The sequence below is a fragment of the Rhinolophus sinicus genome, chromosome 12, assembly GCF_057876585.1.
Source record: "Rhinolophus sinicus isolate RSI-liver-muscle chromosome 12, RSI-T2T, whole genome shotgun sequence".
Lineage (NCBI taxonomy): Eukaryota > Metazoa > Chordata > Mammalia > Chiroptera > Rhinolophidae > Rhinolophus > Rhinolophus sinicus.
In genome coordinates, this window is record NC_142512.1 from 25,784,815 (window position 1) to 25,812,076 (window position 27,262).

At 54.6% G+C, this 27,262-nt stretch overlaps 2 protein-coding genes across 2 annotated transcripts; one reads left to right on the plus strand and one right to left on the minus strand.

The window, feature by feature from the left end:
• Window positions 1–4,458: 4,458 nt before the first annotated feature.
• RASL10B (RAS like family 10 member B) lies at window positions 4,459–15,057 on the plus strand. Its single transcript, XM_074319458.2, has 4 exons — window positions 4,459–4,800; window positions 7,649–8,011; window positions 11,949–12,073; window positions 12,570–15,057. Exons 2-4 carry the CDS (start codon window positions 7,796–7,798, stop codon window positions 12,838–12,840), a joined length of 612 nt encoding a protein of 203 aa, XP_074175559.1. The 5' UTR covers window positions 4,459–4,800; window positions 7,649–7,795; the 3' UTR covers window positions 12,841–15,057.
• A 653-nt stretch (window positions 15,058–15,710) lies between these two features.
• GAS2L2 (growth arrest specific 2 like 2) lies at window positions 15,711–26,909 on the minus strand. Its single transcript, XM_019732592.3, has 6 exons — window positions 23,347–26,909; window positions 21,238–21,479; window positions 20,239–20,346; window positions 19,060–19,156; window positions 18,189–18,441; window positions 15,711–17,626 (listed from the first exon to the last, which is right to left on the minus strand). The coding sequence occupies exons 1-6, from the start codon at window positions 23,729–23,731 to the stop codon at window positions 16,069–16,071; spliced, it is 2,643 nt and encodes an 880-aa protein (XP_019588151.3). The 5' UTR covers window positions 23,732–26,909; the 3' UTR covers window positions 15,711–16,068.
• Window positions 26,910–27,262: the final 353 nt, after the last annotated feature.

A 27,262-nucleotide genomic window follows, 5' to 3' on the forward strand; every position in this document is an offset into this window, starting at 1 on the left:
GTTTTTAGTATATGCACTTTATTCTCAGAACTGACAGTCGAACAAAACACCCCTGGACAGGGGAAGAATGGTGCATTGATAACGACACTGTCAGAACTTTCCTTTTGGCTGCCCTAGCCCTTCCAGGGATTTAGACAGATGAAATTAAAATTGGCATGAGGAAGAATCCCACACATGTCTGAGACTCCTGTTAACCAAGCCCCGTACCACCACCACCACAGGCATCTCTCCAGCAGGGAGTGCGCGGTCCTTCCTCGGCAGATGGTCCCACGGGCAGTAGGAGGGAGCACAACAGAGGTTCTCATAGGTTTCCTGTTAACTCAGGACATGTCACTCATCTCTCAGTTTATAAAAGGCTTCCAGACCTGGACTCAGCCTGCATATTCCCATGTGAATAGAACTAATGCTGCTTGAAAGCAAGCTTCCCAAGGAGTTCAAGTGGTCACCTGCATTTGTGTCAAACGTGACCCAGGTGTTGTCAAAATAGAGGCCCCGCCCACAAGTTCTGATGAGCTGACAGCCTCTGAAGTCGCCCACAGCCTGGAGTGGAGGAAGGAGGCTGCGGGATCCAACCCTAGGATGTCCTCGGACTCGTCCCTGAACCTCGCAGTCCCTGAACCTCGCCGCCAATTTGAGTGAATCTAGGTCAGCCCAGCGCTCGGCACTTAGGTGCTCAGACCCATAACTGCTTTTATTACCTGGATCCAAACACCGTGAACAAACTGCCTTTGGCAGCGAGGAGCTTTTTGGGTGTCTCCGTATTGCTGGGCAGCAGTTAGACCAGGATGTAACGGGGATGACACTTGGGGGAGAGTGGGCTCAAGGTGGTCTTTGCTGAGGTTCAGGGTCCAAGACATGAAGAGGGAGAGGCCTTACTGAGATCTAATCAGGTTCACCAGTTAAGCATGTCAGTTTGGGCCGAGAGAATCCTAGGGCTGAGGCTCTCAACTCCTGGGTGTACATTAATATGCCACCTGATTCTGCTCAGCCAGACTGGGGTGGGACCTGGGGGAATCTGCATTTAAAAAAATTGCCTAGGTGTTTCTAATGTTCAGAGGGGGTTGAGAATCACTGCCGGAGAGAGACACACCTGTTCACCTTCCTTTTCAACAGTGATGCTTGTGTTTTGGTGGCAGTTGAGAAAGTAAAGCCCTTCTGTGCCCATGATACCTGCCCATCCTGTGGATTGAGCATTAGCCCCATTTTTCAGGAGAGATGTGGCAGAGCCACGTCTTCTGACTCCCTGTGTCCTTAACCACTACACTGCAGCTTCCGCTTCATTGCACTGAAGGTTCCCCCTCCCTCTGAACTTGGCCACAAGGCCAATGGCCAACCTTGCTTAAGCCCCCAAGATAGCAGTATGTTCATTCTCCAAAAGAGGGCACACTGGCCCCAAACTTCCACCTGAGACTGCACGATCCTTCTCTGCCCCCAGAATGGCAAGTAGGAAATACTGAGATCTTAGGTACACTGTTTCTGAGGCCAGAAAACAGTTGAGGACTCCCAGGCTTGGGCCTTCCTACTTCCATCTCATGAACCGATGCTTTTTCTGATTTTGATGGGACTCAGATTTCTTTCCCCTGCCACCCCCACTCCAGGAGGCAAAAAAGCCTGTTTATTTTAATACCTGGTGTGGCACTTGGGAAAGATCACACCTCCCCCGTTGTTACCCATTTCTATCTCCTGAACACTAATCCGAGAATCCCAACCAGCCCCCAGCCCTGTTATTGACAACAAGGGTGTTTCTTGAAAAGTTTCCGAGTTGGCTCCAAACTTGCAGCCTCTCATTTAGCCTTTGGCCTACCATCCTTGATGCTGCCAACAAGAGGAAGACTAATTTGAGGGCTGGTGAGACCCAGAATGGACTTAATTTCCAGAAATAACCTTTTAAGATAAGGATTGCCCCAACACTGGGACTGAGAGAACTCTACTCACTGTTCTCCCACTGTGTAGGAGATGGTGTTCAAATCCAGCCTCTGGCTTTCCCTCCCTCGTTTCACTCACTGTCCACTTAAGGTCGGATGCTCCAGGATCCTGGGCTAACAGCCTCTGAAAGCCAGTGTGGTCCTCAGCTAGGATGGAGCAGGGGCAGGGCAGACAGGTTCGGGTCTTTGTCCTTTCTGCCCCACTCCACGTCTGGACCACAGATGCTGCAGGTGGGCATACACTTCTGCTCCCCGGAGCCTGAGCTTACACCACAGCTGTCCGGTGTCCTCCCCTGACCGGAGCCACATGCGGATCAAGGTGAGACAGACCCAAGGACAGGGCCTCTCAGACTTTCACCAACGTAATCCTAATGATACAGGAGAATGGACAGGCCCCTGGGTGTGCATTCTTAGCCGAAAGTAACTCTAGAAAACCAAAATGACTTAACCGAATCTTAAATTCAGGCAAACTTTGCATTTTGTGTTAATACCATGGCTGTTTTTCGTATAACAATAATGCTGTAAATGACCTACCATGGGTGTCCAGTTCGGGGCCCCATAATTTACCTGTGGCTTTGTGTTCCCCTAGTATAGCTAAGTAGAGAAGCTTCTGAGAAGCCTGGATCCGAGGTATGAGTGTCAGCACTACACAATTTCTTATTTCTGCTCCACCTTGGGCTGGAAATAGAACCAGATGGAAGGGCATGGAGGGGAGAAGACATAAAGCCTGGGGCCCTTGGACAAGGTAAGGATGAAAGATTTTCAGATACTATGTGGGGCTAGATATTGCCCCGGACAATTTGATCAAGTTAGGAGGCGCTCGGTGACCCATTGTGATCCCATAGGGTCAGTAAATCTGCTTTTTCTCCCCCCAAAAGTTTCACTCTAGGAGGAAGCGTATCCTTCTCAGCCCTGGATTTGCTTCTAGCTGATATCCTGACCTTTCTTCTCATGCTCCCACCCTAACCTAACCCCCTGGGAGCCCACCCACAATACATGGAAACTTTCCCAAGGTGGTGTTCAAGCTCCTCTATGAATGGCTGTGTGTTTCTAGAAAAGAAAAAATCACGGCCACACATTGAAACTTCTACCTGCCAGGCACTGCAGTAAGGACTGTCTGTGCACATGCTGTGGGGCTCATTTCTCCATTTCACAAACAAGGCAATAGAGTTCCCAGAGTTCAAATTACTTGCCTTTAGTTCCACAGTAAGTGGTAGGGCCAGGATTTAAATCCAGATGTGTCTGATTCTGAGTCCTGGTTCATAACCACTATCTATGCTTTCTGTCTGGACAGGAGAGGCATGGGGAGCAGTTGGGAAGGTGCCCAAAATGCAGAGCCCAAAAGGAGGAGGAATGCTGGAGGAAACAGGAACCCACAAGTAATAGAAAGTCTAGAAAGTCATACAGGGAGATGCTGGGTCTCGGGTGAAAACAGGTCTTTCAGAGCTTCCCCCTCCTCCTCCCTGCCCGCCAGGCATTGAAAATGTAACTCTGAGTATGTTGCTGCCCCACTTCAAAACCGTTTCATGCCTTCCCATCCAGCACAGGGCTCATCCAAACTCTTTACCCAGCAACCAAAGCCTTTGTGACGTCACCCCAACCAACATCTTGGTCTCCTCTCACTCACCTAGCTTCCTGCCCCCTGGGCACCTGCCTGGTTCCTGGACTCACTTTCAAGACTCTGGAATTGCTCCCAACTTCTCTCATCTACAGCCCTCCTCTTCCAACACCCCCCCCCCCACTTGCCACCTCAAGTCCACTTTGTTCAAGACTCCATCCTTGAAAGTTGCATCCACTGACTCTGCTAACTAGTTGGTCCACTCCCTCTGCCTTCCCCCAGAACCTTGACTTGACAATAGGTGGCAATAGGTGTCTACTTCTGATCTCCCCTTTGGACTCTGAGCGCCACACCACGCTGGTCAGCAGCTGCCCAGCTAGGAACTCCCAATCTTCCTGTTCCATACCTTGCACTTCAGGAAGACAAGTGACTCAGCCTTTCTCAGCCTCAGCTATCCCATCTGTAAAAGGGGAGGAACAGACTCTACCTGATAGAATTATGAGGATGCAGGCAAAGCTCCAAGCATGTTGTCTGGCACGTAGTACGTGCTCAATAAATGTTAGCTATTGATGATGAATGATACTGATAACAATTGTTTTAGAATAAATACATGGGTAATTCTCAAACCCTGGTATCTCCCAGTCTGGAGAGGAGAGGGGAGCAGTAGTTTTAGGGCTGTAGAGGTATTCATTGGCCAGAGGTCAGCTTTATTCTGAGCTAGCCGGGTCTGGAGTGAAGGAAAAGGCATTAGGGCCTCTCTGTTCCCTTTCTCCGATCCCTCCAGTTTAGAGCTAAAAATATCGCAGGGAGCGTCGGGAGGCAGGTGAAGACCCAGGCTAAGGATTAAAGAACTCCTCAAGGGCCGCCCAAGTGAATATGTCAGGCTCAGGGACCCAGCGGAATGCCAGCCGGGCGCACACACAGACACACACACACACACACACACACACGCACACACACAGACACAGACGCACAGACACACACACACACACACACACACACACACACACACACACACACACACACACACCCCTCGCCCCGCCCCGCCCCGCCCTCTCTCCCCCTGCCTCCCCCTCCCTCCTTCCAGCGCCGGCGGGCGGCGCGCTCCGGAGGGCGAGCGGGCTGCAAGTGCCTACCCCCTCGGCGCCGGTACCAGTCCCTCGCTCCCGCCTCTGAGCCCGCCCCCACTGGGCAGCCGGGGGCGTCCCCGCCTCTCTCCCCCCGGGCCGGGGAGCCGGGGGGCAGCGCCGGAGCCCGGGGGGAGCGCGGCCCCGCCGACCGGTCAGCCAGGGCTGGGGACAGCTTGGACGGCCCAGGGTAAGCGGCGTGAGGAGGAGACGCGGGCGGGGCAGGGGCCAGGCTGGGTCGGCTGGGGGATGCGCCGAGCCGGGGGAGGTGAAGTGGGGGAACGGCCGGGGCGACAGGCAACGGTGAGGAGGGAGGAGGGGGCCGGCGGGCTGGCGGGGGAAGCGGCTCGGGGGCGGCCACGTGAGAGCTGGAGCTGGGTTGGAGTGGGGGTTGCCTGCAAGGTGCTGGAGGCGGAGAGCAGGCTGAGCTCCGGCATCTCCCCCCCAAACTCCTACCAATCAGGTCATGGGGAGCCCAGCATCTTTCGACGCCCCCACCCACCCACTGCCACATGAACGTGGTGGGGACAAACAGCGGGCAAACGTGTATTTCGGCCCACGGGACCGAAAGGCACAGCCCTTAGTCTGGGGCAGGGACTCGGGTGTCCAGGCGGAGGGGAGCGGACGAGAAGCAGGCTTTGGCCCCTGTGTGTGACCCCCAGTCTCTTGCCGGGCGCTGTCTGCAGACTCACTGCAGAGCGCAGGCCTTGGAGAGGGAGCGCTCAGGGGCTGGGCCCTGCTTCTCCGGGTAGCCCCTTTTCACCCTCACCCAACCTGGGATGTCGAATTAATAGACATGTAGACCCAGGACCCCTGCCTGGGAACAGGGAGGGGGGGCATCAGTCACCTGTGAGTCGGGGACGGCCACACCGGGGCCTGGTGAGTTCCAGGAGGCTGGCCCCAGCTTAGGGGCCTCTCTTGGGCCGCGCCCTGGCTTCAGCACTGTGCCCCGCTTTTATTTCCCTGTTATTCTCCAGAAAGGACTGGTTTCTGGGTAGGGAGTGTGGTGTCCAGGAGAATATTTGGATAGCATACATCCTAGACACCTCTAAGTTGCCACACCCAGAGAGTCAGGTTGCATTCCTTGCCCTCTCTTCCTCCCCTAGGATGCCCCCTCCCCACCTGCTTGTGCTGGTTACGTAATTAACCCAGCTGAAGGGCTCTGCCAAGCTGACAGTGTCCAGGGATACCTGAGGGGCTGAGGGCATGGAGGGGTTTATGGGGAGGAGGGAATGGTACTTACCCAATTTGGAGCCCATATAAGTAGATAAGAACCTGTTGATGAAAAGACAATGCATGGGGCACGGAGGAGATCTGGGTCCTCGTCTTAGTTGACAGCTCAACTGGCTGTGTGGTTTCATTAAGTCTCTGTTTTTTGGTTTTTGTTTTTACCGTCAATAAAATGGGGAGAAGACACACACACACACACACACTCAGACACATTCACACACTCAACATGTATGCAACAGGACTGCTAAGTGGTCCATTGAGAACATGGAAAACCTTAGATGAAGGAAGGACCCCTGCACATAACAGTGGCTACTTTATTGAATACCCACTCTGTGCCAGGCACTGGGCTTTACCTGCACACTTGTGAAGGTGTGGGCTTTACCACTCCCTGTGAAGTTTCTTGCCTCACATCACATTTGAGGTGAGTGGCAGAACTGGGAATCCAACGCTGGTGGGTCTTACTCCAAATCCTGCCCTTGATTTACTATGCTGTCTGTACACATACGTAGTGGAGTGGGTCCTCTGAACCAGGACAGACTGAGGGACATTCAGCTGTGAACTGTGCATATGTGGAAAGAACATGCATTCTCACAGAAAACATACACACAGGCTGAAAAGCACGGCTCATCAGAATCCAGCAAACGCATCTGCCCTGGACCCATTTAGCAGACACTGGTGTCACCCTTCCTGGAAATAGTCCCCAGACAGGAGGTCTCGGGCATGTACCAGCCTCCCTGGTCACCCTCCCCTACAGAAGGAGAAGTCACCTAGCTAAGAGATGTATGTAGATTATTTCAGATGTAGAGGCTATTGATCCCACTTTGACAGATGTGCAGAGCACAGCTCCAATTGGGCGGGTGGCCCACAGCTAGGACACATCAGAGCTGGGGTTTATACCCAAGCTCTAAAGTCACTGAAACTGAACAAGCAAGGAGTTCATGAATCCATAGCAAGGACCAACCCTGTAGCAGCGCTTTCCTGGCTGCTAGCACACCTGCTGTGTGCCAGGCCAACTGAACCCGGGGGTTGCCAGAGAATCAGACACAGACCTTGGCCTGTGTTCATTCACCAGCTAAAATCACTAAACTTGGAAGGTGGCAGTACTGTGACATTGTAGAAAGGAGTAGCTGCCCTTCTCAACTGTGTGACTTTGGGTCTACTTCTTACTTCCTCTGAGCCTTCTCTCTAAAGTAGGAGTACCTCGCCTATCCCTTGGGGATATTGTATTCACTGAAGATAACCTCGTGGGTACACTAACAGAGCAAGTGTTCAACAAGTGTTGCCCTCCAGAGCCAGGTGGTCATCTAATCCAGGAATTCTCGGGGGGGGGGGGCATTTGGTAATGGGGGGGGACATTTTGGGTCATCATGGTGACTGGGAGCTGCTGCTGCTGGCAGGTATGTCCTGGCAGCCAGGAACGTAAAATGTCCTGCTCAGTGAAGAATCTCTCTCCACAAAATGCCAGGAGGGCCTCCACTGAGACACGCTGGCCTAGACTCATCCCGTCACTGACCTGTCCAGAGCTCTGTGGGGAGGAAGGGCTCTAGTGCTCTTTCCACGCCTCCGTTGGCCAAAAGTCAGGTCATAATGCAAATCAGGAAAGACTGATTCCCTCTGCTCTTTCCACATCTGCAGGACAAACGGAGGAGGAAGGATGGAGAGGTTTTCGATAGATGAGATAGGGGTTCTGGGCAAGGACAGGATTCCGAGGGGCAGTAACCGCTTCAGCAAAGGCCCTGCCGAGGTGGAAAAGTGCAGGACACGTCCAGGGAAAAGCCAGCCCACCAAGCCCACCTCTTGTCCCACAGTCCAGGTGGAGGCCGCAGAAGACCCAGAGCGAGCAGGGGCAGCAATGGTTGGTCCTGACGGTGGCTGAGCCCCCAGCCCCTGGAATATGCAGCCCGGGGGAGCCCCAGGCAGCGGTGAGGACGCGGTGGCGGCGTGGGGCGGGAGGCATGGTCTCCACCTACCGGGTGGCCGTGCTGGGGGCGCGAGGCGTGGGCAAGAGTGCCATCGTGCGCCAGTTCCTGTACAACGAGTTCAGCGAGGTCTGCGTGCCCACCACCACCCGCCGCCTCTACCTGCCCGCTGTCGTCATGAACGGCCACGTGCACGACCTCCAGATCCTCGACTTCCCGCCCATCAGCGCCTTCCCTGTCAACACGCTGCAGGTAGGAGGGCCCGCAGGGGCAGTTGGGTGGTGGGGACCTGGGGGGGTAGGAGGGAGGCTGGACTCCAACCCGATCCGGGCTCTGGGCCTGGTGCCAGGCCTCCACCACTGGCTTCTGTGAGCTCTGCGCTGCATCATGGGCGGCCCTGCTTAGAGCCAGACCAGGAATCTCTTCATTTGCACACTGGTTTATTCAACAAATACTTGATAAGCATTTAATGTGTGCCAGGCCTTGTGGTGGGCACTGGGGTAGAATGGTCTGTTGAAGGGACAACAGAAAAAAAGGCCAGGACCTGGGAAAGGTCCTCAGAGACAGGTCTCTAGCCCAAGGGCCTTTTCTCTTAAGTGACACTCTCCTCTCAGAACTGGCCCATGGGGCACCCTTACTGCAGGCACTGGATTCCGCTGCTGCCAGCGCCCTGGCTTGCAGTGCTCCTTCCCCAAGTCTGCAGGGACCAGGTCCTCCTTCCCTCTCTCCAGTGCTGGCTTGAGAGGAGGTGGGTGCAGGGGGAAGCTGAGCTCTCTGACACATTTACTCACGGAAGGCAGCCTCTCAGCAGAGTGTGCAAAGGTTTTGCCCAGAAGGATAGGCACAGTGGTGGAGACGGGAAGGCAAGGGCCACAGCTTGGCCGGTTGTAATTGTGCAAATACAGCAATCTCAGGCAGGGGCTGAGGGCTGGCGAGGGGCTCAGGCTCAGCCTTGTCTCGGCAAACCGGGGCAGAGGGGCCTTGGCCTAACCTCACGGACACTAGTTTCTGCCATCCCAGGTGCGAGGAGTCAGCATGTATCCACCCCTTGGAAATAGCGAAGTCAGGGCAATGGGCCTGGGGTCAGGATTTTCTAGTTCTCCTCCAAAGGAGACCTTAACAGAAGCCAGAATAGATACACAGATCTTGCTCCAATCCGCCCCTTTGAGCTTTGTGTATTTTTCAATTTTGTTGTGTACTTAATTTTTTTATTTTAATGTAATTTCAATTTTGGCATAGGTAAGACACAATTCAAAAGTCCAAACTTGGTAAGAAGGTATTCCTAGCGAGATGTCAGTCCCGCCCTGATTCTCGCCCCATCCTCTATAGCCATTCTCATTGTTGTTAATGCGTACTTCCACATCCAGGGTTTCTTTACACAAATAAGAAAATGTGTTCTTATTCCACTCCCTGTCTAACATTAAAAACATGAAATAAACTGTTCTCACCTTGGTATTTTGACTTAGCCTTATAACCTGGACCTCTTCCCATGTCAGAATCTAGTTGTCGTCCTCATTCTTTTTCCAGGACTACGTGGTATTCCACTGGAGAGATGTACTATGAAGTCTCCTCTAGCTGGACAAGTGCAGTGATTCCAATCTTGCTGTTTCACATAATGCCACAAGGAGTAGTCTTGTACATAGTTGCTTTTTTTTTTTTTTTGTACATAGGGAGGCATATGTATGGGATGGATTTCTGGAAATGGCATTGCTTAGATCAAAGGGGAAATGCAGCTAGAGTTTGGAAGGTGTCAGGGTCCCCTCCCCTTCTATGAGGCAGCACCTTTTGTGCTCCTGTGAGCAGTGTACCTGAGTGCTTGTTTCCCCGCAGTCTTGCCATCAGAGTGTATCGTCAGACTTTAGGGTTTTTGACAATCTGATAGATGAGATATGATCGTCTCGGTGGAGTTTTTATTTGCACCTCTGATTATGAGTGAGGTTGAGAGCATCTTTTCATATGTTTAAGGACCTTTGTAGTTGTTTCTCTGACAACTGTTAATGCCCTTTGCCCATCTTTCTATTGGATTGTTTGGCCTTTTTCTTCCTGATTGACCTGGAGTTTTGGACTCTCCAGGATGTCCAAGACTTCACTCCTGGAGCACAGGTAAGGAACTTTGAGCAGGGAAGTCCTGAGAAGCCTCAAAGATCAAATATCAAACCCAAGAATCTCAATGGCCACCATCTAAAAATAAAAATACATTCTTCCCCAATTCCAGATGAAATCCAGCCCGGGAGAGTGGGGTTTCCTTGCTCTGAGCTTCAGTTGTTCCTTCCGCAGCCCCCTCTCCTCTGAGGTTAGAGGGCATATACAACCCACCAAAGGAATGAGCAGCAAATTCATGGTTGAGACCCAGGAGGCTGAACCTCCCTCAGCTCTTGTGTCCTTGGAACTGGACTCAGTTTTCAATTGTTCCTTCTCTGTCTTGACTCAGCCCCAAGATGGTCTTTTACAGTCTGGAACCCTGTATGGAAAAAGCTGGAAGGAAAGCTGAGCTTCCTTGCTTCCTCCCTTCAACCAGGGGCGAAGGGACAAGCCAGCCAATCAGGAGCCTTCTTCCTCTCCCTTTAGGAGCCCCCAGAGAGAAGTGGGTGGGAGGCAGCCTGGACGCCCCCTCGTGGAGGCAGCATGTTACCGGAGAGGTGAGGCTGTCACCCTCGAAGGCTGGCAGCTGTTCCCTCTCCCCAGCAGAGAGCAGGAAAAGGTTGGGAGCTTCTCTGTCTGTTCCCCCATCCCTCCCACTTCCCACTGATCTCTACTCCTTGTGGGATGGGGGAGCACCTGCAAATACATGTGGGTCCGAAGCTCCTGGAGGTCCAGCAAAATGCAGTCTTCCCTGGTGGGAGAAGCCCCTTAATGGTTTTCTACAGTTCTAGATTTGTCCTCAGCATCTTCCCCTGCACAAAGTTAAAACTCAGCACAAAGAAAAGATGCCACATCATCTCCCTGGAGAAATCCACTGCAGCAGCTTCTAAGCCTTTGAGTTGGGAAGTGCTTTTCTGGAGTCAGACTTAACTCTCTACCACTGCCACCGAAGTCTTTTCCCTTTTATTGCTTCTCTGAGATGAAGAGTCAGCTGCAGTCCTCCTTCATGCCTGGTCCCTGCCCCAGCTCAGCTCACAAGCTGGCACAGGAGACATGCCTGTACCTCCTTCGCATCTTTTGCCCGGTCCCTGAAGGGAGAAAACCCTGCTGCCCCTTGTCCTTGAAGGACTCTGCCTCCCCCAACCTCCGGGACCCCATTCTTTCTGCACACCGGCTGCCTTCAAATGCTCTTGCAGTTACCATCTGCTGGCAAGTTAATTAGCTAATTAATTCTTAAGAAACCTTCTCTTTAGTGCACTCAGCCTTTCTAGGGGTCTATTCATCTTGAGCTACAGCCCCACCCTGAGAATTTGCCACAAGCATTCAGGAAGTTCCATTTCCCTGGAGCTGCCCTGGGGCCCTGCTCTGTGTCAGTCCCATTTTGCATCCAGTATCACACTTTTTCTCCTTAGGCCTTCTCCTGCTCAACCCTGAGGGCGGAATGGAACATACAGAAGGGGCACCTCAGGGAGCAATCTGAGGGCAGCATTACCCACAGGAGTTGCTGTGATGCCAGCATGGGCCTGGTGGGGTTCAGACCATGGAGAGCTCACAAGGTTAGGTAGTGGGGTTAAGGAGCCGGCTAAGAGCCAACGCAGCGCAAAGCGCTGAGGGGAGAGGAGGGAGAGGTATGTAAAAATGAGGAAGGCCTGGCTCTGGCCCTCTCAGGAGTTCACAGCAGAAGTGAGGAGCGGGGGTGGAAACAGCTCTAACCAAGGTATTATCACAGGAGATGAACAGAGTAGTCCTCTGCTTGCAGGAAGGCTTCTTGGAGGAAGAGGCATTTGAGCTGAGCCTTGGAAGATAGAGATTTCAACAGGTCCAACAGCAACCTCAGGGTTGGGCTCTTAGAGGCACTTAATAAATGTACTTGAACAAAGAAGGATAGGATGGATGGATTGGGGAACAAAATGGGACAAGGACGATCTCATCTCCAGAAGGGCACAGGACAGTGCATGGCTCTGGAGGTTAGACAGTGACCTGCCCGGGACCTGGCCACCTGGGGCTGGGTGGGTGTGGAAGGCTTGGGTTGCAGCGGCAGGTGAGAGTGCTGTCAATATGTGGCTGGGGGCAGGGGGAGTCCTCATGGCTGCTCTGACCTTGGCAGGAGTGGGCAGACGCCTGCTGCAGGGGACTCCGGAGCGTCCACGCCTACATCCTGGTCTACGACATCTGCTGCTTTGACAGCTTTGAGTACGTCAAGACCATCCGCCAGCAGATCCTAGAGACGAGGTGAGAGCCTGGGATACAGTCCATTGCCATCTCGGTGGATGCCCCAGTGCTAGCTAGTGAAAAAGGTGCAGTGGGGGGGGTGAAGGTGAAGTACCCTCTGGTTCCCACACGTACACTCAAACACGCACACACGACATTTTGCCGTCTCCATTTCTGTTAACTCACTGGGACCCTTCCCGTGGGTGGTTAATCTAGTGCAGTGGTTAACAGCAGGGGCTCCGAGAACAAGACTGCTAGAGCGATTCAGCTGCATAACTTCAGGCCAGGGACTGTGTCGGCCTCAGTTTCCTCATTTATAAAATGGGGATAACAATAGGACCCACCTTTTGGATCAGTTGTACCGATTAGAGAATAGAATGCACTTCCGGAGTTCAGCGCTGCGCCCAAACACGTGCCTGGTAGGTAATACTATTACTGACCAGGTACAACCTGCCCTCACTGACGTCCAGGCGTTGTGAGGCGCGCGGGGTTCTGAGATTCCCACCTCGCCCCGCAGGGTGATCGGCACCTCAGAGACGCCCATCATCATCGTGGGCAATAAACGGGACCTGCAGCGCGGACGCGTGATCCCGCGCTGGAACGTGTCACACCTGGTGCGCAAGACCTGGAAGTGCGGTTACGTGGAGTGCTCGGCCAAGTACAACTGGCACATCCTGCTGCTCTTTAGCGAGCTGCTCAAGAGCGTCGGCTGCGCCCGCTGCAAGCACGTGCACGCCGCCCTGCGCTTCCAGGGCGCGCTGCGCCGGAACCGCTGCGCCATCATGTGACGCCGCCACCGCCCCGAGGGCGCCCGCGGGCTGCAGCCCGGACGGCCCGCGCGGCTTCCCCACGGGACTGCGGAGCTTGAGCCAGGAGCCGCAGGAATAGAACTCCGGAGGTCTGGGCCCGAAACGCCCCCACAGCCACACACTTCCCGGTGAGAGGCAGACAGGGAGGGGGAGCCTCCCGGTAAATGCCCAGACCCCCCCTCTCCCGCATCTGTCTTCCTGGGATGGCCACCTTTAATGCTGTCGTTAGTGCAGTACCTGGCCCGGCCCCAAGGGGTGCACAGCCTTTTGGGATTGGGGGTGAGCGCGGGAAATGGAGGGTGGGGGTGGGGAGGTGCTGCCTCGGCTGGGCCCCACCCGTGTTCTCCAGAGCGAGTGTCGTTGCCGCACCGCGTCGTCCTTTCCCGGGACCATCCATCTGCCCGAGCGTCTGTTGGTCCTTTACTGTTTCATCCACCCTCCGGTGCCCCTCCCCGCCCCCAGCTCCATTCACAGGGCTCTCGTTTCGTCCATCCCCTTGTCGGAGACACAGGCAGCTTCCTTGTGAGGCCGGCCTTCTGACCGTCAGCACCACCGGCCCAGGACAGCGATGCGGGTGGTCCAAGGACCCCAGTCGGGTCTGAGGGTTGAGGTCCCAGATCAGTCAGGGGGAGAAGGCTGAGCTCTCCCCGCTCCAGGGAGACCTCCCTGTCCAGCAGCCCCCAGAGACACAACAACCTACCTTCCAGCCTTAACTTGATGGTCCGTCCCTGCCGGGTGCCCCTCACCCTCTTCCTGACCCCTAAGCCGGATCACCCCCTGGGTTAAAACTTTTTTTCTTGACAGTGGAGAGGGAGTCTCCCAAAGGATAGATTTCTTTCCATGACGCCAGGTTGCAGCCCTCTATTTCGTCCTGCGTTGGATGGTCTGCAGATTGGGGGATGTCGGTTTGGGAGAGCTGTGGTAGGCAGGCTGTTTCCCGGGTGGGGTTTGGGGGGTGAGGTTGTGCCAGTGAAGACTCTCTCTCCCCATTCCACTCCAATCTGATGCCCCAGACTCTGCCTGCTTGAGTCTCAGATTACCCTGATGAATCTGGGGGAAGGCTAGAGCCAGATAAAGAATTATGGGGACCCCTGTACTTAGGGGAGATATGCCCGCATCCCCACCCCTACATGGAGGCCCCCAGGATCAATGTACGCCCCCTCATCTCAACACCAGTTGCCCTTTGCCCTGACTCACTCCACCCCATTTTCTCCGGCTGCTTGGCCGGGTTTCTACCTCTCGTTATGGGAGTTGATCACTGTCAGTTGTGTACTGATTTAGAAATAACAAAAATAATGAAGATACCAGGAGCGGCCTAAGGGATTTCTGGGGGACTTGGAAGGCTAGACAAATGGTGCATGTCCCCTGCCCCCTGGCCACGTCCTCCTTGAGGATGTGTAGCCCAGAGCGGTGATGGAGAGGAGCCCTGGTCTGATAGCAAGGTCCCTTGTTGGAAGATAGAATAACCCAGCCTCCACGTAGCTGAGCTGCGTTGTATAGACCAGGAAATCAGGCAGCCCAGAGCAGTGATGGAGAGGAGTCTGGGGGAGGGCTTGTGAGTGGGGAGTCTGTCATCCAAATCGAGTGAGAGGGAATCTGTGAATTCCCCAGCTGATTCCCCTTCCATCCACCAGAGTAGCGCAGCCCCACAGTGACTGCCCGACCTCGAGCAGTCCAATATTCCTGGGTTATAGCCCCTGATGTGCTGCGTGACTTCGGGCAAGTGACCTGCCCTCTCTGAGCCTCCCTCTGAAACAGAGGAGGTGGCTCCCCTTCCCCACACCTTGAAGTGGCTGGGAGGGTAAGGAACAGGGCCTGCCTCCTTCATCCTCTGCATCCTGCCCCCCACCTCATTCACCAGGGGACTGGATAAGGGATGGCAGCATCTCACCTGCCCCATCACCGCCTCCCCCAGTTCTGAGACACCTGAGGAGGGGGTGGGGGGCCCAGGCCTCTGGCTGCCCCTGTGGGAGCCATTGGAATGTATTGCCTGGCTGGCCCCCCTCATCCCCTCCGTTTCACCCCAGGTCTTTGATTTTTATTTTCTCCACCCCCATTCTGAGTCTCTGTCCTTCTCCCTGCCTCCCCTCCCACCCAGGGTTTCCCACCACAGGGTCTGGAAGTGTGTGTGACGCCCACTGCGCTGTGATTGGAAGTCAGATTAAAAATCAGGGAGTGTTTTCCCTCGTTTCTGTACCAGTGTGTTGGCTCGGCTCAGTTCCTGATGGTGGACGGGAAGGGGCTCCTACAGGGCCTGCCTGCTGAGCTCTGCCAGGCAAGGAGGGTGAGGGTGATGAGGTGGCCCCGAGTCCCAGAACCCAAGGAAACCAGGAGAACTAAAGGGAAGAGTTTGGGACTCATCTCTTCACCTACCCCTGAACCTTCCCACTGATGGAAACCATCCAGAGGGGACGCATACGTAACATCTGCCACTCTCCCAGGAAAATTTTCATAACTAGAGTCAATCCCGGTTTCTGCTTCTGTGTCTTTGTCCCACTTGCTGCGGAACCTCTGTGGCCTCTCTGCCATAACTTCATGGGTGTAGATGTGTTAACGCCCTCCACCATCCGTCTTGACTCTGATCTCAGTTCCCAAGCCTCAAAACGAAGCTTGAAGTACGGAAGAAACCCGTGTAGTGGGGCCCTTGTCCCTGTCCGTGGTGCTGAAGCACCTGTGGCTTCAAGGAAAGATGGGCTGTCGGGCGATGTTGGTTGCCTGAGCCTCAAGAGAGGAAGATTTTTACCCCGGCTCCCTCCCCTCATCCCCTCCCCCTCGAGTGGGAGAACGTTTGAGGCTGCACCTTCCTGCACCAGCACAGTGTCAGAGAGCGAGACTCCAGCGCTGCGGACTCCAGGTCAGACTCACACGTGTTTAATAACTTACAACAGTTGTGGAAACGGTGGGCATAGCCAAAGGGCCAGAGGACAGGAGTTTGGTGAGCTGTTCTGGGGGAGGGCGATAAGATATAGGGTGGCCCCACTGCCCCTCGCCTAACTCTGGAGTTGGAGTGGGAGTAATGGGTTTTCCTTTTGCTCAATCATGCAAATTGAGTCTATATTTGTCTTCTGACCCTGCCTGGCCAAGGCCCTGTATTGAGGAGAGGGACCTTTCCTTCCTTTCCTGCATCTGGGAGTCCAACGGATACATGGGCATTCTTTTCACTTCCCCTTCCCCACACTCACAAGCTCCAGGATGAGAAGCCCCTCCTCAGACCCAGGACTCCTCTTCAGGTAGGAGTGGAACTTGATCAAGTTGCTGAGTTCCCAGATCCCCCAAATGCTGGGGGCTGCTCTCCAGTGCGGCGGCTGGCTCTTTCCTTTCCTTTCCTTCCTCCTTTTCTTCCCCAGCCCAGGCTCCATCCACCAGAGCTTCCTCCCCTCCCTTGCTACCCAGCGCTGCTGCTCTCAGCCTGCCGCTAGGGGGCACCCTGGCTGGACGCAGGCGGAGGTAGGCCAGGGGCTTGGGAATTCGTGAAGGCCGCTTCTCAGGCCTGTGGTCTCTCCGGGGCCGGATTCTGGGCCTCAGTTTCAGCTTGTAGATGGACGGCACTCTCTGGGGCTTCCGGAGTGTTCTCTTGCCCTTGCCCAGACATGCCTTGGCTTTGTCAGGATCGAGGTTGGAGGGCGAAGGTGTGGGGTCCTCCGGGTTGGCAGACACAGTACAGACTGAACAGTCCTGCCCTCCTTGAGCTGGGACCTTCCTCATCCTGGTGCCTTTGGCACTCAAGCTTGCCTTTGTCCTTGGCACACTCTCTCTGGCTCCAGGTTTCCCTTTTGGGCTTCCTGGGCCTGTGGTAACAGCCAGCTTAGGGGAGCCTGTAGGGGCTGTCTTCCAGGCTCCCAGGTCCACTTTAATGAGGGGTGGGGGCCCCTGAGCCAGTTCTTGGATGACTCTGTCATAAGGACCTCCAGGCTCAGGCCACCGCCCACCCAGGCTGGGGACGTAGACTCCACTGCGAGGGATGACCCCAGACCCTGGGCCCTGGGGACAGGCAGCCCCCACCTCTAGCAGCTTCATGTTGGCCAAAAGCTCCTCCTCAAGGCTATGGTAGATGGCTTGCTTCTTGGTCCCATCCAGGGGCAGGGGAGTGTACCTCCCCTCGTGGTTCTGTGGGCCCAGGTCCCAGGACTCTCCAGCCTCTGCTGTCACCCGGATGCCCAGCTTCTGGTCCCCTTGCCTCCCTTCCACAGAACAGTCCCCATGTCTGGACCCAGCCAGGACTCCAGTGGTAGCCCTTAGTGGGATGGAGCTTCTCCCTAATTCTGTTGTGGGACCTCCACTTGCAGTACCTGGAAAACTTCTTCCTGGAGTTGGGGGACGGGCAGCAGGCAGCTGGACAGGGATCTTGGTGGGTCCTTTAACAGAGGATGGAGAACGGACAGATGCTGGTTCCCTGAACTGAGAGGAAGCGCCCTCGACTTCACCACAGGGTGGCTGCCTGGGGCCCCTGGGCTGGGCTAAGCTGGAGTAGCGAGGCGGGGGAGATGGTCCTCTTGCTGGTGTCCCTTTGCTGGTGGCCTCAGAGGCCCAGAGTCTCTGGGGAGTTGGGGCCCTGGCATGGGTTCCGCAGTTGTCTGGCTCTTCGTGAACCCAAGATGTAGGAGTCCTTCCCCTGGGGAGTTCAGGGGTGTATCTGTCCTCCCTCTTCCCTGAGGAGGTGCACCGTGGGTCTCGGCCCCTATGGGTAGGTGAGGATTGGGGAATGGGTGAGCTGTCCCCAGCTGGCAGGTGCCTCCGAAATGGGGCGGATGGCCTCTCCTGGCACCTGAAAGGGAGAATCATAAGGCTGGCAGGGTCCTCTAACCCAGGCCCTGGTTCTGGGAAGGGATAGCCTTTCCCCAGCCAGAACTCCAAGAGGGCCAGACTTCATGTTGAAGGGAACAGATACTGCCTCTCCCTCTGTGTCTGCCCAAGAGTCTTCCTTATGACAGACACTGTTTAAGTCTATTCTCCCACATTCCCTGTGTAGCACATAGAAAGACACCTGGTATGGACCCTGGGTTACTTCAAATCCTGCAACTAGAGGTCACCCAGTCTTGGGTGGTAGAGGGGTCTTAGTGTCTGTTCTACCATGAAATGACAGAAGGACCTTGAGTAAGTCTGTTCCCTTTATGAGCCTCAGCTTCCTCATCTGTGAAATGGGAGGGCATATGAAGTAATTCGATGATCCCAAAGGTACTGGGTGCTTTTTTGGTTCTGAACACCTGAGGTCTTGTTGGGGTAGGGCCACTGCCTAGGAACCTGCTCTCTTTGTCTTGGGATGAGGTGGCCTCTGAGAATGTGGACTCCAAAAGAGAAAGAGGCCCTGCCCTATCCCTCCCCTGTACCTCAGGAACGCTGCTGTCTCTCTGAGGACCCCTGCTCCGGCTCCCCATTCCCTGCGGGGTGTGGGGGATGAGGAGGCAGGGGGCCTCAGCTTTCGGCCTGAAGAAGTGTATGTCTTCCAGTCCACAGGGGGCAGTGGGCTCTGGGAACGGCTGATCGTCATCGTGGGCTGTGGCTGCCAGGGCTCATCCTGCACCCTCACTTCATGCTGCACGGGTGGAACTGGGGGCTTCAGGAAGCTGCCTGGCTTGTGTGCTACCAAAACAGCCCCCCAGAGAGGAGAGAAGGAAAGGGTTAAATTCTTGCTGATGTTCCTCTTCCCCAGCTGTCCTATCCTCAACATCCCATATTAGACACAGTGGGACCTACAATGACAGTGACAGCGACAGTGCCAAAATTACCTTACAGGGGTTTAAGGGATGAAATCTGGTCGGAGGCCTGGGGTGGGGTGGGGGGAACTAGTTTAAAGCTGAGTTTGTATTGCAAATCCACATCGTTTACTTAGATTGCATGCTTATTTGGGGTGTCTTGAGGTGCTGATGGAGATTATCGGAGGATTGAAGACCCCTCCAAGTTATGCTTGGTGCCACCACGTGGACAGCAGAGCCAGACCTAAGCCCCGCCAAGAGGCACCCCGACCAAATGCTGATTCTCTGTGTGTTTGGCGTCATCTTGTGGCTATAACTGGTATTGCACCATTGCTGCTCAGCTTTCCTTCTAGGGCTGATGGGGCCATACCTGTCCCTTCTAGAGTAGCTTCATTCCTCCATCCCTGCCACAGCCCCACACACCTATTTCCCCTGGAGATCAGACCTACCACCCACTTCCGGCCTCCCGACCCAGAACACAGAGAGGGGACTCTCAGGGACTCACAGAGGGATGTGCACCGGCAGGGGTCGTGTTTGTCCAGATAATGGCCGAGTGTGTCCCAGCCACCCCCCACACGCACCATCACGTGCTTCCGGAGGACCTGCAGTGGGCAAGGGTAAGGTTGAGGGAAGGGTAGAGAGCCTCCACTCTTCCTGGACCAGCCTGCAGGCTCCTAGCATGCACCCCCTTCCATGTACACACGCGCATGCAAACACTCTCTTGCACACGTGTAGTTGAGTGTGCATGTTTTGCAGTTTGAGTGACTGGCATCGGATAACACGTTGTCAAGGGTGGAGGCCAGGCTGACAACCAGAAAGCTGCCCCACAACGAGACAAGGGATCTCACAAGCATTGTGTAGTCCGGCCCCAGAGCCCTCTCTTCTCTCCCCTCGCTGTAAAGGGGTTTGCCCTGCAAATGCTTGTATCAGAAATGGGGCCCTGGCTTTGCTCTGTAGTGTATGTCAAAGAATCCGAGGGAATCTCAGCTACACTGCGCTCTGGGGCACACAGTCTCTCCAGGTTTCCGTTTCTTCTGTCAAAAAGTGGGGCCACAATTCCTTGCCCCAGCCTACTTGTCAGGGCTGTTGGCTTAGGGTCTGGGTGAGGGCTCAGGGAGTTGGCGCTGCCCCCAGGTGTGGCCTATGCCCAAGAAAAGGGCTTGGCCATAGCCCTGAGCTGCTGGCCAGACCCCCAGGTACCGGTTTCCGGTGAGGAACAGCCAGGTATGGGGGAGTGGGGAGGAGGTAGTGAGAGGCACATGTCAGACCTGTATTACTGCTCAAGCTGCAGAATGTACAAGCCAGGCATGTGAGGGGGGAACTGTGGGTCCATGTGGCTGGGCCGTGCACTGAACACACACTTGGGCCCTTGCTCTGACCAAGCGTGTGGGTAGAAATTGGGAGTACCCGTCATAGCCTACTTCTTCCTGCGGACGCCTCTGGACTAGGCTAAGGGGGAGGCAGTGGTCGTTCTGGCTGCCCTTATAGGAGGAAGGGATAGGCTTGCCAACTTTGTCAGGAGTTTTCTGGAATTCTCCAAGGGAGAGAAAGCAAGTCCCAAGGCCTGATAAGTTGGGGTGAATGGTGATAGCCTGTCCTTGCCTCAGGCCTGGGCAGGTTCCCACTGAAGGAAACCCTATTCTGCTGACTCGGAGGACCCCTCCAGCCTCCTCCTTGGACTTACCCTGATAAAGATGAGGGTGTCGGAGTCCCCTACGCGGTACTTCCCCTCAGACACCTTGACCATGGAGAACTGAACGGGGCACGTGCAGTGGCTCACGAGGCTCTGAACCTGCAGACAGTGGGCAGTGGGTACATCCCTCCCTCTGCACAGGTGCCCAGCTCCCCCCACCCCATGCTGCCCCCACAGCCAGCCTGAGACTTCTGCTGAGGTCAGGGCTGGGGGCTGAGAAATGAGTAGAGACTTTGAATGCCAGTGAGAACAAGACCGTGAGTGGTCACCTGTGCCTCACTGCCTTCATGGGTCAGCTGGCGGAGGTGGCGGCGTGTAATGGTGAAAAAGGCGGACCTTGGTATCTGACAGGCTTGGCTCAGAGTCCTACCTCCACTGCATCGTAGGACTTGGGCAAGTTAAGAAACCTCCGTGAGCCCGATTTCTCGGTGGTAGGAATAGGGTAAATCAAAGTAAGAGCTAACTCCTATGACAAGCCCCCTCTGTGCCAGCACTTCCTGAGCACTTCATTTGCTCTTTAATATTTCATACTCATGTCAGTCATAGAAGGTAGGTACTATTACAATCCCCATGCTACAGATAAGGGAACTGAGGCACAGAGAGGTTAAACAACTTGACTAAAGTCACACAGCTGTGAAGCCATGGCACTCAGAGACTTGACCCGAAGTGTCAGAGATGGTGCTAGAGTCTGTGTTCTTAAAAAGTGTCCCACCAGGTGTTAAACGAGAGAGGTATAGAGTGCTGGATTAATAATAATAATAATAATAATAATAATAATAATAAATGATAAGAGGCTTAGCTACTGCTATATGTGATTAGGGCTGAGGCTCAGAGTGGGACATGACTTACATAAAGTCACACAGTGGATTATTGTCCAGGAGGGGATTGGAGCTCAAGAAGCTGGTGGCGCAGAGGGGGCTGGGGTGGAGGAGGGAGAAGAGGGCGGGGCAAAGGGAGGCTGGGTCTTACGGGAGTGTCCAAGCTCCTCACCATCTGGTCCAAGTTGCGGAAGTGGCAGGGCCTGCGTGTGGGGGGCGTGGGCAGCGGGGAGTCGGGCGGGGGCAGGGCCAGCTCTTGCCGTAGCTCCTGCTCGATCTCCTCCTCCAGCTGCACCAGGGTGGGCGCCGCCACTCCGAAGCGCCAGGCCCGGCGGCCCAGCTCCAGTAAACACAGCACCACGTTCTTCACGTTCTTGCGCAGCACCAAGTCCTCGGTCTCAAACATCAGCACCTCTGGTCGTGGGGGGTTGGGGAGAGGGAGGGGCCGGCAGCCTGAGCGGGTGCGAAAGTCAGCGGGGCCATTCTGGGACTGGGGTGGCAGGCATGGGTGGTGGTCTGGGTCTGAGGACCCCGAGTCAAGCTAGCCCCTAGGAAGGGTCTGGGCCAAGTCGCTCAGGCACTGAGTGCAGACAGTGGCCCATCTAACAGGAGAGGTCATTGGGGTGGGAAGAGGTGACAGCCAAGCAAAAGAACCTGGGGCCTGGTTGTGGGCCTCAGCGAGGGAAGGGTTAACTCCATCTTGACTTTCTCCCCACTCAGTTGCCAGGATGGGTCCCAGAGCAAGAAGCAGTTTGTTCTGCTTCCAGACCACTTCTCTCCCCTCCAGTTCCTACCAGGCACCTCAAACTCAACCCCCAGCTCACCTATAATCAGTCAGGCTCTGGAGCCTGACGCTAGCATTGGAACCCTAACTGACCCACCAGCTGTGACCTCGAGCTAGTCCCTGAGCCTCAATTTCCTCTTCTGTAAAATGGGGATGGGGTTGTCGAGAGGGTAGTGGTTACTGTGTGCAAAGTCCCACACATGGTAAGTGCTCTGTAAAACACTAGCTTTGATCCATCTTCCAATCCTGCCCTTGGTTGCCTTGCCACCAGCCAGTAGCTCAGCCTGACCCTTTCCTCGGCCTCACCCCACTGCCTTTGGCATGTAGGATGTTGCAACATCCAGCTTTATCCTGCTGCTGGGTCCAAGGCCAAGGAGATGAGTCACAAGTCCCAGCATGACTGGCCCCTCCCGAATGTCCAGTGCCTCCTACCTGTCCTCGCCCTGCCCACCCTCACCCTGTGCCCTCACCAACCCCAGCTTCTCCGTCATCCAAATACAGTGCTTTTTCTGTGCCTTAGTCCCAGCTGTGCCCCTGCCTAGAATTCCCTTTTCCCCAAACTTCTCTTTATTCCACAAGACTCAGCTCACACCTCCTTCTTCTATGTGGTCTCTCCATCCTCCCCACGCTTCATTAGGTCGCTGTTTCCTCCCCTGACTCCCCAGCACACACACCTCTCTGTCATGCGGGGAGGCATGTGGGGTCTCTAGTCCCGCTCCCCATATAAGAATGCAGGATATGGTGAGGCCAAAAAGGAACACCCACTGAGCCATAGCTAGGGGAGTCATACAACTATATTCTCACTGGCGGCTGGGTTGGAGACACAGGAAGCAGGAGCCACACTATCCGCAACCTACCGTCCACTTGTCTCTGCCAACCAACCCACCTACTAGCTGCAATCCGCCTCTCTGCAATCCGTAATCCACACTCCACCACGCCACACCACTACACCACCACACTACACCACACTTTGCTAGCTCAGCTGCGGCAGTTATATCAGTGGCTAATGGCTAACCGGTAACAGCCGATGGCTAACTAGTCACAGCTGATGACCATCTACTACCTGAGCCAGCACCTTTCTATGTGAGGCCGAGATCCTGGAAACTGCTCTCTGGGGCTCTGTCCCCACACTCTCCTTTAAGCTTTTATCACTTGGGCTATAGTTTAGGTATCGACTCATTCATCTCCCTTCCTAGACCCTGAACCCCTTTGACACTGGGTCTCAGTGCTCTGGGTCCTTAGTAGTCAGCATGGTGCTTGACACAAAGTAGATAGGTACTCAATATGTGTTTGTTGAATGAATGAATCATCCAATCAACACACTTATTTTTTGAGGGTTTACTATGAGATGGGGAAACTGAGGCATGAAAAGGGATGAGCTGGCCCAAGGCAAATCTGGAAGGTGGGTCCCAGCTTTTGATCCCCAGTGCACCCTGGGCCTCAGAGAGGAGGTGGATGCTTGGCAAGGTAAGGGGCTTAGGGGTCCAGAGTGGGTACCTTGGATGCCCATCTCCTTGCGACACCACTGGATGAAGTTGGACACGTTGTCCCGGGCCTGGAATGTGCCCGGATGGGCGGCCCCGTTGCAAGAAACCCCGGCCTGAGGCATGGGAATCCTTTGGGCTCTGGCAGGCGCCTCAGCCAGGAAGGCCAGAGCCGCTGCGGTGATGGCATTGGCATGCTGGCACAGCACCGCGCCCGTCTCCAGCACCTGCAGGAAGTTGGCTGCATCGATGTCCAGACCATAGAGATCCCGAAGCCACTCGGCCAGGTCTTCTTTCATGGCTTCCAGGTACTGCTCGCTGGATTTAAAGGGCCGGATGCTGCGCACAGGAGGCCCCGGGGTCCCAGGCCTCCTCCCACGTCCCTCAGGCTGGGACATGGCTCCACAACAGGGGAGGAGGTGGCCACCTACTCTTTCCAGCTGCTGCGTCTTGGTTGGTTCTCTCTGACTTCAGGGTTCCCCTTCTATCCTCTCAGAGTCTAGGACTTCCGGCTCTGCTACTTGCCGCTGGCTTCAGCTGCCGCCACCAGACCTGCCTGGTACCCGCCCCGCTCCCCCCGCCCCCCCTCATTCCTCAGTCCCCGCCAGAACTTTCCCTACTTGGTGGCCCTGCAGCAACCTTACTTTTCCACTGCCCAGTCTGCTCAGAGTTCTCCACCTTCCAGGAGAGATGGAGGTGAGGGCACTCCCCCCGCCCCAGGACTAGACAGGCCAGGCTAGATGCCTCCCACCCCCCACCGCTGGCACTGGAGCCTGGTATGGCTGTGGGCCTCTCTACTCTGCTTTCCTCTCTCCTTGGAGACAGTGGCTGCTACAAACACTCCTTGTTAACCCTTCCTGGTAGGTAAGCACTGCCCTGCAGAGTCTGCCCTGGAGCCAGTGCACCATGGAGGAGAGGCTGGGGTTGAGCAGGGTGGGGTTTCTGGGGAATGGGGGGGGCGGAAGGGGGCAGGGTCAGGGGGTGCTGTGGCCCTTGGTGTTAAGTGAGCACTATAGGATGGGGATGAAATAGACACAGCGATAGAGTCCAAACACATGAGTTTAGCTCTGGACCTTTTGCCAAATCCCTCTGTGACCTTCATATGCTACCTAGCCTGTCTGTGCCTTAGTTTCCTCAACTGTAAAATGGGAATAATAATATCTACCGCTCAGGGTGTTACGGGGAATAACGGAATAATATATATGGAAAAATATCAGACTGTCAGGACACACACACGCTCAGGACTGGGTGGGTCCCAGCTCTCAGTGATTCTCCCAGCAGCCCTGTCTAGGCATCATGATTCCTACTTTCTTTGGAGAACATGCCCCATCCCCACATCTAACTACATGATTCCTCTAGAGTGGGCTGTCCATCACAGTACCTCACACCATGGCCACAGCAATGCATTCATTCAACAAATATTTCTTGAGTACCTACTGTGTGCCAGGCACTATTACAGACCCAAGGATGGAGCTATAAATGAGGCCCCTGACCTCATGGGGGCTGCTTACATGTCAGTGGCTGCTGGATGACAGATAACAAACAAATCTATAGTAAGTCAGATGGTGATAAACACCAGGGAGAAAACTAAAGGAGATGGGCTTGTGTGAAATTTTATATAAAGGGGTCAGGAAAGGTGTGGGGACAGAGCCAGGAGTGCAGTTTCCAGGGTCTCGGCCTCACGTGGAAAGGTGCTGGCTCAGGTAGTAAATGGCCATCTACTGTGATTGGATGGCCGTCAGCTGTAACCAGTGAGCCATTGGCCACTAATATAACTGCCATGGCTTCGCTAGCAGAAAATGAGGGCTAGCAAGAAGATGGGGTCTGAGCCTGCAAGCAGTGCAGTGAGGGTTGCGAACAGTGTGGCTCCTGCTTCCTGTGTCTCCAACCCAGCTGTCAGCGATACTATAGTGTTGTGACTCCCCAACCTATGGCTCCGTGGGTGTTCCTTTTTGGCCTCACCATGTCCTGCGTTCTTATGTGGGGAGCGGGAGCAGAGACCCCCCAGGCCACCCCGCACAACAAAAGGCCTCACTGATCTGGTGATATCTGAGCAGAGACCTGAGAGAAGTAAGGAAGTGAGACCTGCAGGTATCTAGGTGAAAGGCACTCGGATAGAGGGAACAGCCAGTGCACAAGCTCCACTTAGGTGTGTGCCTGGCATAGTTCAGGAATAGCAAAGAGAGGTGGGATATGAGGCAGAGAGGGGTCAGATCATGCAGGGCTTTTCTTTAGAAAGGAATTTTCTTTCTATTACCTTCTAAAGGTATCAAGACTATGATTACTCATTTTATGGATGAGGGGACAAAAAAACTGAAGTGGACAGTAGGCCTTGGTTCCTCGCTTATATGATCCTCTCCAAAGGGTTGATGGAGTGTCCACATGACATGGCAGCTGGGTTTCCCCTGAGCTAAGGCAATGAGCTGGAAGAGGGTGGAGTGGAGAGCAGAGCTGTGGAAGGATAGAGATAGAATATAAAGGAGAGGACAAATAAACAGAATACTTTAAGTGCTTTATGTGGGCCAGGTAACGTGGTACTGTGCCACTCTGTCTGACTTACCGATGAGGAGACTGAGAGTCAGAGAGATAACATGCTGAAGGTCAGATACCTTTTATATTTATGTGGTAGAGCTGGGATTTGAACGCCAGCTACTGGGGGCCAAAGCCACCCTCTACTGCCGCTGAATGCCTCCCCACAAGGGAAGATAGGGGACACTGGGGTTTTGAGTGCTTTGGGAGGCTCTAGAAAAGGTAGCTATTCCTGCTTGGAACCCTGTAGGCAGGTAAGGTTCTAGCCCACCCCTTGTGATCCAACAGAAGCCCCAGAGACTAAAACAAGTTCTGTGGGTTCTGGCTACTCCCTCTCGTCCTAGGCTCTCATCAGGGGAAGAGGGCAGCACAGACTTGGGAAGAATGGATAAGCTCGGTGAGTGGGGCTGGACGCAGAGCGGGGCCAGAGGACAGGGTCTGGACTGCAGTGTGGACCAACCAGCCCGTCACCATGGTAACCCTGGAGTAGGAGTCCAGCTTTTTTTCCATTCCCCATCCATGTACAAGCACTCTCCTTTTTCTTTCCTGAATATTCTTGATGTCTGCTCCGTCATCTCTACCACCTGCTGTTTGGACCTTCGTCTCCTCTGGCCTTGACCACGTAATAACTCCCTTTGTCAGAGGGGACATCCTAAAACACAGCTCTGAGCGTGTCCTGCATCCAAGCGCTCAGAAGCTCCTGCGCTGCAGGGCCGCCGCCCTTGGTGTTCAGTGAGCACTGTAGAATAGGAATGAAATGGACACAGCAGTGGAATCCAAAGACATGAGTTTAGCACTGGACCCTTTGCTAAATCCCTCTGTGACCTTCATATGCTACCGAAGTTCAAACTCCATAGCCCAACCCCCAAGTCTCCATCCAATTCCCCTCCTCCTGAAAAGTTCCCGGCACCCCTTTCTGGCTGTGCACTAGGTCTGGCCTTTCACAACCAAAGGCTCCTTAATGTGTTTTCCTAAATGAAAGTACAGTGGACCTGGGTTCTCCACCTTTAACAACACCAAGAACTGGCAGAATCTTTCAAGCAGCTTTTCTTGAAAGGTTTCCAAAAGTCTTGGATGAAATTCAGAGGCCCCTCTGTGACCTACTTTATCTCCTACCTGAGATGAAGGGACACAATGTATGAAGAGTTCTGGATGACGACTGCATGCAGTTGCTGCTCAATACATGTGGGCTAGAAGGCTCCTTTTATTATCATTCCTCATTGTCTCCAACCTTTTTAGGTTGGGCAGGGACCAATAGCAATTTCTCATGACCTGCCCAGCGCAAATCCCAGTTGTGCTTTCCCTGCCTTCCCCGTCTTCTTTTCATTACAAGGCGAGCTCCCCAGATCCAGCGACAGCAAGGCACATGGTGCTGGGCCAGTGTTTGCTGGTGAGGGTGG